This window comes from Acomys minous, assembly GCF_964271855.1.
Source record: "Acomys minous genome assembly, chromosome: 1".
NCBI lineage: Eukaryota > Metazoa > Chordata > Mammalia > Rodentia > Muridae > Acomys > Acomys minous.
The window spans coordinates 82,941,769-82,953,542 of NC_140483.1; the positions used below are offsets into that span (position 1 = coordinate 82,941,769).

At 40.6% G+C, this 11,774-nt stretch overlaps 1 protein-coding gene across 3 annotated transcripts in view; it reads left to right on the forward strand.

Annotated features, from left to right (window-relative positions):
- Positions 1 to 4,039, forward strand: part of SERPINB12 (serpin family B member 12) — a 42,109-nt gene extending 38,070 nt beyond the window's left edge. For all 3 annotated transcript variants that reach the window (XM_084762921.1, XM_084762920.1, XM_084762919.1), the window contains 3 exons: positions 681 to 823; positions 2,234 to 2,401; positions 3,354 to 4,039. In XM_084762921.1, the coding sequence (XP_084619047.1) occupies positions 681 to 823; positions 2,234 to 2,401; positions 3,354 to 3,758 (716 nt within the window). In that variant the 3' untranslated portion in view covers positions 3,759 to 4,039. The remainder of the gene's footprint in view (positions 1 to 680; positions 824 to 2,233; positions 2,402 to 3,353) is intronic.
- Positions 4,040 to 11,774: the final 7,735 nt, after the last annotated feature.

Sequence of the window (11,774 nt, forward strand, 5' to 3'; positions counted from 1 at the left end):
CTTCCAGCAGACACTCCAGGAATAAGGAACAACTATTGGTATGTCCCATGGCTTAATATCTGGTGTGTGGGGACTTGGAAAGCACTACCTTCTACAAATGAATGTGTGTGTTTACAAAACTGAATGAATTCTTTTGAGGGAAAATGAAAGAGAGTGTACAAATCTCCACAAACTAGGCTTTTTACTATGCCCTAGTGGTCTCTCTCTCTCTCTCTCTCTCTCTCTCTCTCTCTCTCTCTCTCTCTCTCTCTCTTTCTCTCTCTCTGTGTCCGTATGTCTATTATCTGTCTATGTATCTAGCAGTTTATATGTGAGAGCATATACTGACCTTCAGTAACTTCCGTAGAAACAGGAAGTTCATACTCTGTTACTCTATCCAGGAAATTATAAAGGTCAGGTATTACATATAGAAAATGAAACACAACTATAGATGTTTGGTGACAATTTGCTACCAAAAATGGCCAAGAGAAACAGAGGAGATGCTCATGTTCGCAGTGCTCTAAATTAGGTCTTCCTACATGACAGTAAGAGTTCTCCTTCATAACACCCACCTTTCTTCCAGCCTCCCATCACCCTCTAGGTGCCTTGGATAAGCTCTTGAATGAGCCACTCTCCAATGTCTCCATGAATGCTCTTCATGCAATGCATGCTCAGGTTATTCTCTGGTACTTTTTTTCTAGGTAAAATCAAGGAACTGTTCAGCAAGGGGGATATTGATAATTCAACTGTGCTGGTGCTGGTGAATGCTGTTTACTTCAAAGCCAAGTGGGAGAAAAACTTTGACAGTGAAAACACAGTTGATGCGCCTTTCTCTCTAAGTGAGGTATGTACTGTATTAGCCACAGCTTTGCAGATAGCCCACTCCTAATTTCCACCAATGTTGATCAGTAGTTTCTAGACTCAAGACTAATGCTTAGGTCTCTGTGTTATGCTTTACAATTATAATAAATCCTTGTGGTTTCAGAAAGCCAGCACCTAAAGTTCACTGAACATTTTAAATATTGCTATTCAACAACACAAATATTTTGGAACATTACGTATGTACTAAATCCATACAATCAATTAAAAGTTTACTAATTAAAAGTTTGTGTAGACTAGTGCATGCCTATAAACCCAGCACTTATAAGGCAGAGACAGAAGATCACTACAAGGTCAAGGCTAGCCTGGTCTACATTAAGGAACACCAAGTACCTACAGTGATATATTCTGACCTTGTCATAAAACAAAACAAAGAAAATTGGTAGACCTTTTTTTCATTTTGAATTTGCTTCTGGTCTCAGCTAACACATGAGACAATTCAACTTTCCTCTAAATTTTCCCCAACCCTAACCATCTCTCTCGAAATTTGTCTATCCTTTATTGCCTTGTCCGAAACTGTAAACACTCTAAATATATGTTTCCTGGGGGAAGTGGTCTGATGTGTTGTTGATAGTCCAGAAAAGAGAGCATATTATCTGGGTAGTTTTTGAATATTGTGGTTGTATTATTTCATTTTCATCTAAATTAGCATCATGCAAGGGGTGGCATTATCTTTAGTTGCATTTTGAGGGAAAAGATGGAAGCTAAGTTAATTAGCCATGGGTTATCTGTATTAGTTCACATGTCTCATGTTCTAAGCCAGATAGTTTAGGAATAAAGAAAGAGCAGAGATCAGGTCCCAGCCAATCACTAGTTAGCCAGTTAGCTTTCAAGCACAGAATTCCTCTTCTGTATGTTGATGACCTCTCCTATCTCAAATGTTCCCGAGAAGCCGAGGTGCTGAAGGTCTTGTCTTTACCTCTGTAAGAAGCCTGTGATGCAGGTGTTATTTTTAACATATGGATGATTATTGTTTAACTAAGGCTGCCTTTGGTACCACATATAGTCATTCAGACAGGACAAAGGTGAATGAAGACAAGGTTTGGGATGTGCTGGACACTGAAGACTCTGTGCTTTCTTTCCCTTATTTTGGCTGATTAGGGTGCGGGAGATATTTGGGTTAAAAATATAGCAGGAAATGATCTCAAGGACTAAGGAACTGATGAAGAACATGGGTGGATAAAGTGTTGTCAAAGCAGGGGGCTCCTTATTCATTGATAGGAAGAGGGTTCTTTCAGGTTGGGTCACTGGCATAGTTCTGGATGTCTTGTGTAGACCTTTCCCTTCTTAAAACACAAACCTTCTCAGTGATGTTGAGGCCATGGGTGTTTGAGATTTCTACGGCTTTATATGATTATCTTTATGCACACTGCAGAATGAAAAGAAGACCGTAAAGATGATGAACCAGAAAGATCAGTTTAGGATTGGCTTTATTGAGGAGCTGCAAGCTCAGATCCTGGAAATGAAGTACACCATGGGAAAGCTCAGCATGCTGGTCCTGCTTCCATCTCATTCAGAAGACAATGTGAAGAGCCTGCAAGAGGTAGAACTTTATTGTCACATCCATACAAATTCCACATCCCTGAGGAGTAGTGCTAATATCCATTATCTAAGGAGGATGCTATCACCTAATAGAGACATTGGAGACCACGTGGGAATACGAATGAGATTAGATACTTATTTTTAATTATACTAACTCGATGAGAAAGTCTCAGAAATGCCAGAACAAGAGTCTTTTCTGCCTCAATTCACAGATTTCTGCAGTCACTTTCCAGATCTAAGGATCTGGATGCCGAGCAGTTTGAGAATTTCTATAAATAAAACAGTTCCTCCTAAAATACTTTGACCTTTGGCCTCTGCCTTAGACTCTCTGGCTACTTAGCTGCATCTTATTAAAGAGCACGCTGTTTGGTAGGAGTAGAAACACTGATACTATAAGCAAGGAATTAATAAAGGCTGGGGAGGCCCAGATACCCACTGTTCTGAGGAGGGAGGGAGTAAACAGGACATAGGGAGATAGATAAACAGATAGATGTCTAGAAATATCACATGGTGATGATGGTAGCTGTCATTGTTCCAAATATATGACATACCAGCATTAGTTTAATGAGCACTAAGTATATTATATATATTACTTCAGTTAGTCCTCGGAAGAGCCTTATCATATTATCTCTGTTTTACAGAGAAGGAAATTTTATTTCTCAGTGTCAGGGCCATCCTGAGCTTATCTTATTGAGTTTTTTTGGACTTTGAGCATGAACCTGCCAGATGCCAAAACTCAGTGAGCTGTTGATTGTCTTGCAATTTCTATGGAGAAAAATGTAAACAACATCTAGAGAGAAAAGATTAAATTGAACCTATTTTGAGGTTTAGAGAAAGTCCTTGGAGCATGTATGTAACTATTAAAACAGATTAGCTCAGAACTTTGAAGTAACTGATATACTTTTGCAAGCTTATATATAATCTGACCTTAAAAATTATTTTTTTTCATATAGCTTGAAAAGAAAATAAGCCACGAAAAACTAATGGCCTGGAGTAGCTCGGAAAATATGCCAGAGGAATCAGTAGCTATTTCCTTCCCCCAGTTCATCATGGAAGACACCTATTATCTCAACTCCGTTCTACAAGACATGGGCATTAAGGATATCTATGATGAAAAGAAGGCAGACCTTACCGGAATCTCTAAGAGTCCCAATCTACATTTGTCCAAAATTGTCCACAAGAACTTTGTGGAGGTGGATGAGATGGGTACACAGGCAGCTGCAGCCAGTGGCGCTGTTGGTGCAGAGAAGGCCACTTCATCTTGCGTGGAGTTTAATGCCAATCACCCTTTTCTCATTTTCATCCGACATAACCCAACCCAACAAATTCTTTTCTGTGGCAGGGTCTACTCTCCTTGAGCCTCCTCTGGCTCTTGGTTGCTTGAGGCAAATGGCAATATGGTTCCCCCCTTGGAAAACAGGCATTTGTGTCTTTCCTGACTGCCTGAAGCTGATCACCTGTGGCCACAGTTGCACACGCGGCCCCTCAAGCCTCCTGTGAACTTGGTTCTGATAACCTCTGTCACCAGAAGCCAGTTCTCACCATCTACTAATGAAGTAATCCTGCTTTCTCCCTAATCTTTACTGCCCTAACTTTCAAGCATATAAATTCACCTTCTATGATTTGGAGGTCAACACAATGCAGACTGGTATTGGTTTTCTTTAAGTTGCTTCCTTCCTTATGAAGAAATATTGTAAGTTAATCATTAGCCCATTCTGGAAGGTTGGAACTCAGAATGTGATAAAATACTCCTGGGAAACTTTGCTCCATTTCTAGGGCACTTATAATCATGAGTAACCCCCAGGAAAGATTCTTGGCCCCCTTTTCATATGTACTGTAATGCATGGAGATGTCCTGTAGTATCTTCTCACTCCAGAAAAGATACGAGATGAAGACTTAAGTGATGGCTCAAGGATGTGCACATGTCCCAGCCAATACTCATTTTGCACAGGAGAATAATACACTTCTATCATGTATTTGACCCTGACCAAGAAGGTGGCACATCTATTTTAAAGGTTTGGTCTCTCTCAGTTTTCCGTGAACTCCCTTCTGTCTCTTTGCTCTCCTTCAGAACACCTCTCTATAGCTAACACTAGGCTGATGAGGCTGCACAAGACACTGGTCATTACTGTGGATGACTAGGAAATCCCTCTTCTTAGTCTATTCTTTCAGATAACAGGAACTTATTTAATTTTCCAGAGGCCTAATACTGGGCATACAGTGAAAATGTCCTTGGCTAGACGCAGTGTCTATGAAAACTCTTTTCAGGAAAACTATTGGTTTCATGTCAAGCTCCAGGCTGTTAGAAAATGGATGAATGCATGTTTTTGTGCCCTCAGCTTTGCCTCTGAAACAACCATCAGAATTCATGACCTCTGCTTTACTGGATGCTCTGGAATAGTCAAGTAGGATGCGCTTCCAACATGGGGAGTCAGTCAGGCTCTTTTCTAACAGGTATGCTTTGTGGTCTTGATCCAGCTTTCCTGGCCTGCACAGTGATGGTCCTTCTTCCAGCTTGCCATGGCACAGGGGAAGGTGGCTGCAGCATTTCAGGGAGCTGATGTGCTCTACCTGATCTGATGTTGACCTTCTCCTCCTTTCCTAGTGAAGTCCTTCTGTTGTGAGAGCCAGCTCCTGTGTTCTTCATGCAGCCTTTTCATCTTTTCAGTTTCTTTACGGAGCAAAACAATTTGAAATGTGAGGCACTTTGAGGAGGGAAACAGTTCACTCTTTAAAAGGATTCAAAGGATTCATTTATTTTATGTGAATGGGTACTTTGGCAAGAGGCAGGAGTGTTCAGATCAGTGGGTTGGGTAATGTGCAGGAAACCAAGCAGATTATGAGAACCACAGCCATGAGCTCTTCCACTTCCAGGGCACGGTTCCCTTCACCTCACTGTGCTGATGGAGGAATAGGAGGAGTAATGCAGCTTCATGAGCAATGGCTTCCTTTCTGAGGATTACAATGTTTGGTACAGGAGCCTCAACAGGCCCTCTAGTGCTTCCTCAGGCTCTCCATGGTCTTATTTGGACCCATCTCTTCTTTTATTACTCCTGTTTTGTCTAACACATCTTTCCCCCATCAAACTCTTCCCCAAGTATTCCTCTGGAGTTGGGGCAAATGGCACTCATAAAGACAAGCTGGGCAGAGATACTAAACTTCTAGTGAAATAAAAATGCAATATAAGGCTAAGTGGATTTTAAAGGTGCTTAAGAAGCAAAAAAAAAAAATACTGGGAAATATAATTAGTAAAATATGACAAATAATAGTATTTTTCTAGAATTTATGGGACATAGTGGAAGTTGTAGATATAAAAAGAGAATGAGGGTTGCAGACATGGCATCATGAAGAAAGCTCTTGTCATGCAAGAGTGAAGATCCCCAGCACACACAGAGCTGGGCACATAGCAGCTGCCTCTGCTGTGAAATAGGAAATTGACGTGAAAACAAAAGACCCAGTTCAAAAACAAGGAGGAGAGGACCGACACATGAAGTTGTCCTTTGATCTACACACACACACACACACACACACACACACACACACACACACACACACACACACGGGGGCGGGGGAGAGAGAGAGAGAGAGAGAGAGAGAGAGAGAGAGAGAGAGAGAGAGAGAGAGAAACAGACAGAAACAGAGGCAGAAACAGAGAGACAGACAGACAGAAAAAGACAGACAGAGACTGAGAGACAGAGAGACAAAGACAAACAGAGAGAGATACAGAGATAGAGAGAGACAAAGAGAGAGATGAGACAGAAAGGCAGAGAGAGAGAGAGAGATAGAAACCGAGAGATCAGAGAGATAGACAAACATCGGGAAGTAAACCCAAGAATTATGATGTTTCTGAAAAATAGACATGCCAAGAAACTTGACAAACAGAAGTTTGAGGAAGGTATCAGGATGTGAAGGGAACAACATTACACACACACACACACACACACACACACACACACACACACACACACACACACATATGTTAAAAATTATATAGGCCTAAAGATAATTTTTACTTATTCTCTGAGGATTTTGTACATGTATAAAATACATTGTGATCGTACCCATCCACTCTACCCCTCATTATTTTCGATTACATCCACATTCTAAAGCATTTATTATTTTTTTTGTTGGATTTTGGAAAACAATAAAACCAAGCCTACAGTTTTGAAGCAGAAATACACTCTTAAAACTTTTCACAGCCAAGTTGACTTTTGTGTACAAAGCAATATAAGATTATTCTCATGTGCTTCTCTGTCTGTAAGTAAGTGTGGATATGCTTAATCCCAACACATGACACTGTGATGCAAACATCACAGAAATTAAAATGAAATATGTGCTGTTTGAATGGACCCTTATGCGCAAAATACTCAAAAAGCCAGCCAAGAAAATGATCCAGTAAAAGTATATCTACAATTTACAACCACAAGAAGAGGAGAAACTCCTTATTTAGATTTTTTTTTCTGACCCTAAAATTTGTCAGCTTGTATGACTCTTGCCATTAGTACTCACACTTTTAGATGCTGATCCATACATGGGACGAGTAAGAGTCAGCCACAAAATCTCTGAGTCAGGATTGTAATAGACCTAATACTTCTTGCGCTGCTCATATGGCAGTGTTGTGACCTCCATTCATTAAATGGTCATCCTATTCATTCTGAGATCTAGGTCACTTTTATTATTCACATTGACCAAGTGGAAAACTGAGGTACAGAGATTCAGTATCTTGACGGACATTTGTGCAAAGCTAGATCAATGTGCCAGCTGGAGCTGTGGTGACAGAGTAGTGCCTTAGGTGACTGGCAATCTCAGGAGAGAGTAGATGTTCTCAAGCAACTTTATAAGCCACTAAAATGCCAAAACAGAAGCAAATCTGGTCTGTCCGACTCTTAAATTTCTAAGACAGGTTGAGGCATGGCCACAAAGGACATTCATTCACTGTTTGATGAGAGAGCCTACAGAGATCAGCCTATCACCTAGACCTACCCAATGTCAGAGGAGAAGATTTCGCCAAGTTTATAGACCAAACAAAAGACTCAAAAGTATGTAAAAACTGTCATCATAACATCCGCTAATTAAGGATTCATTCTTCCTATGAATTCCACTGCCATAGCCAACTGACGGCTGCCTGAGCAACAGAACAGACTGTGCTGAAGTGTCAACTCAGTGGGTGCTCTGGGGACTTCTACAGAACACAGAGCAGTAAGCTAAACAAAGAGAAATGGGACGATATTAGAAATGCTAGCCAGGCATTTTGGCTCATGCCTGGACTCACAGCATTTAGAAGGCATGAGGCAGGAGAATCACTGTGAGTTTGAGGCTAGCTTGTACTACACAGTGAAACTCTGTCTCAAAAAATGTTGAGCCTTGTGTATGGTGGTTTAAGAAAAATAGCCATCCGGTAGCAAGCATTTCAGGAATAAGAGAAGAAGGAATTGAGGGCGAGTATGAAAATGTCTTTGCAGGGCCAAGGACCAAGGTCAGTGTAAGAGCTATTCCCTAAACCTGGCCTATCAGGGACCCACACTTCCATATGGTAGCACAATTACACAGATAAAAGAAAAAGAAAAAGCATTCTAAAAGCATTGATAAGTGAGAGAAATAATTTGTATAGAAAGAACAGTATTTGGTGTTCTGAGGCAATAAAACTACCATATTCTGGGCTGAAGAGAGGGCAGAGTGGCTGAGAGCACTGGCTGCTCTTCCAGAGGACCCAGATCAGATCCCAGCACCTGCAGACAAATTCACAACTGTTTGGAACCCCAGACCCAGGAATCCAATTACTTCTTCTGGCCTCTGAGAGCATTACATGTACATGGTGCACAGATATACAATGCAGCAAAACACTCACACATGTAAAAAACCAAACCCAAAACTGAAACCCAACACTAACATGTTTGCCATATAAAGTGTCATTATTCAAGGTTGAGGCCACAAGAAAAACCTTTTAGTTAACTGTCCACTAGCCTTAACTTTAAAAGGTAGCTAGTTCTATTCTAAAAATACAAATGTAGTGAAAAAGGAGAAATATAGAATATGAGTAGCAATGATGAAAAGAGCAACTATGATTCTATTTTATTTTTTAAAATGATTTTATTTTTGTATATATACATTTATATTATTTTAAATTAAGGTAGAATTAATAATTACAAGGAAATTGTGTGAGGTCTGGACATGAGAGGTGGTGTATGGCAGTACTAAGGGAGAGAAGAAAATGTGAGAGCAGAGAGAAGGAAGAAGATCTTAGGAGTTACTGGTCTGTTTTGAGAAGCAGTGAGGAAATGCTTTAATTTTAGAAATTAATGGATGCAGGGTTCATATTAAATAATGGATTACTAGGTGAATTTCAATTTCTAAAATCATTAGAAAAAATACTGAACAACATGTGACGTTAAAGAATGCAAAAAAGAAGAATGCACAAGGAAGTGTGCATACAGACATACAGTAGTCAGCCTACCCACATGACACTGGCTTAAGAAGTGACATGATGTAAATGTACCAGTTTCTTTATCCATTCTTCAACTAAAGGGCATCTAGGTTGTTTCCAGATTCTGGCTATTACGAATAAGGCTGCTACGAACATAATTGAGCAAATGTCCTTGTGAGGTGGAGCATCTTTCAGGTATATTCCAGGGAGAGAAATAGCTAGGCCTTGAAGTAGCCCTATTCCAAATATTCTGAGAAAGCACCAGATTAATTTTCAAAGTGGTTGTACAAATTTGCACTCCCACTATCCAAGGAAGGAGTGTTCCCCTTTCTCCACATCCTCACCAGCATGTGTTGTAATCTGAATAAATTATTTAAATGAAAAAAAGTGACATGAGACTCATAGCCAAATATTAGGGTTAGGCACAGGGAGCCTTATGGAAGAGTTGGGGGATAGAAGGACCTGGAGGGGTCAAGAACTCCAGAAGGAGACCAACGGAGCCAACAAATCCCGGTGGTGGAGGAGGGTCCTGCAGAGACTGATACACCAACCAAGGACCATGCATAGTGAGGACCTAGACCCTCTGCTGAGATGTAGTAGATAGGCACAGTCTCCTTGTGGGTCCCATAATATGGGGAGTAGAGACTACTTCTGACATGGACTCTGGTGCCCCCATGTTGATCGCTGCCCCCTGGAGCGGCAATATTGCTAGGCCAAGAGGAAGAGGATATAGGCAGTCCAGATGAGACTTGATAGGCTGAAGTCAGATGTTACAGGAGGAGGGCTCCCCCTTTCTGAGGACGAGGTGGGTGGGGAAGGTGGGTAAATGGGGGAAAGATGGTGGGACCAGGAGGCAGATGGTGTGTGTGTGCTACAATCGGGATGTAAAGTGAACAAATAAAAATCACTTAAAAAAAGAGAAGTGATGTTAGCTGGGTTGAACACAAGCTGCACTACAATGACAAGAATACAACTACAAACTAAGTATAGGAGACACTGTGTTAGTCAGGTTTGTCCAGGGAAACAGGATCAATAGGATGAAAACATAGACACAGATAGTCATAGAGAAAATGCCCTGTGGGGAATTGCTCCTAGAGAAGTCTCACGATCTGTATGTGCATGCTGAAGGACTAGGTAAGCACAATTGTTATAGGCTTATAGTTACATAAGCTACTTCCGCTGCTGTTCTTTTGCTGAAGTTTCTGCAACCAATTTTCTGGAGTTCATTTGATATATTCTCCAGGAATGGCCAGAGTTCTCTAAATCCAAGACTGTTCAGAGTGTTCCTCTATGGACTTCATTTTTTTTTAACATTTATTTATTTATTATGTATACAGGGTTCTGCCTGCACACCAGAGCCAGAAAGGGACACCAGATCTCATTATAGATGGTTGTGAGCCGCCATGTGGTTGCTGGGAATTAAACTCAGGACCTTTGGTGGAAGAAGAGCCAGTGCTCTTGACCTCTGAGCCATCTCTCCAGCCCTGGACTTCATTCTTTAAATGTGCCCCGGATGCTGAAGTGTAGCTCTTCACAGTTGACAGCTTCTGCCTGGGTTAGGGTGGAAGGTAATGGTTTTCTTTAAGGTGATGGCCACTGGTGTGTTGTTCATGTTAGTCTTTATTTTTCATTGCGGTGTGGGTTGGTTTACAAGGATGAGGAGGAAGGACCTGGGGTACATGGGAAGTGAGTAGTGAGGATGAACGGGATGCATTATGTGAAATTCCCAAATAATCAATAAAAATATTAAGTTAAAAAGACTTGGGATATAAAATCCATGGTTTAGTGTTCCATTAAACATATTGTTCCACTGAAGTGCTGGAAATGTAGTTCAGTTGGTAGAGTGCTTGCCTACCATGCATGAAACCTGGACTCAATCCCCAGCACACCATATCTGTAGCCCCAGCACAAACAGACAGACAGACAGATAGGCAGGCAAGCAGGTAGGCAGACAGACAGACAGACAGACAGACAGACAGACAGACAGACACGCATGCGCACGCACGCACACACATGCACACACAGAGAGAGAGAGACAGAGAGAGACAGAGAGACAGAGAGATTGAAAGAGACAGTGAGACAGAAAGGTTGAGAGAGACAGAGAGAATAGTTATATAGATATAATATTCACATATTCTATTGATAGGTATGTTGCCTTCAAGAATTCTAGTCACTTTTCTGTCCTTTAATATGGATGACTTGATTCAACCTCCCTCCTTCCCTCCCTTCCTTTCTCCTTCTTCCCACTCCTTTCTTCTTCCCTCTCTTCTCTCTCTTTGGAAAATTTAAAGAACCAACTTTCTAGAATTATCTTAGATGTCATCAGTTACTGTTAGTTTTTCCAGGAATGTATTCTTAGGAAATTTCAATATTTAGATTCAGGATTTATTTTATCTTTGAAATATTTTCCTGGATCATACATTTAAACAAAGCTTCTACCCCATTATTTTATTTTTATTTTTCAGAGACTACAATTGTACATATTTTAGGCTTCTTTGATTTCTCTATTTCTGATATATCTGGCCTTTGACCTCTGTATTTTGCTTTTGTTTTCTAGGCTACTTTAAAAAAATATATCTACTCTATGGCCCTTCTTACACTTTACCCTGTTTTGTCTAGTTTGGTCTAATTTGTTTAGTCTAATTTCTTGAAAGTATTAGTTATCTCTATACTTTTATTTCCTGGTTTAAGACAACTATAATTACATATCTTACTTTTTGTTGTTATTTTTGTTGCTTGCTTCTATGCCAAATCATGACTCAGGGCATCTTTCACATCCTCAGTCTCTTCGGATGTTACTTATCTGGGTTGCAGGCTTCTCCTCCTGTGGTTGATTTGCTGGTTGAGTTCTCAGCAGCTGAGAAATGCTGCTCTTACTGCTTTCCTCCTACCAAGTCTCAAGACTTGTCTCAGACCTCATTATTCACTGTCAAATTTTCCCGTGTCTATA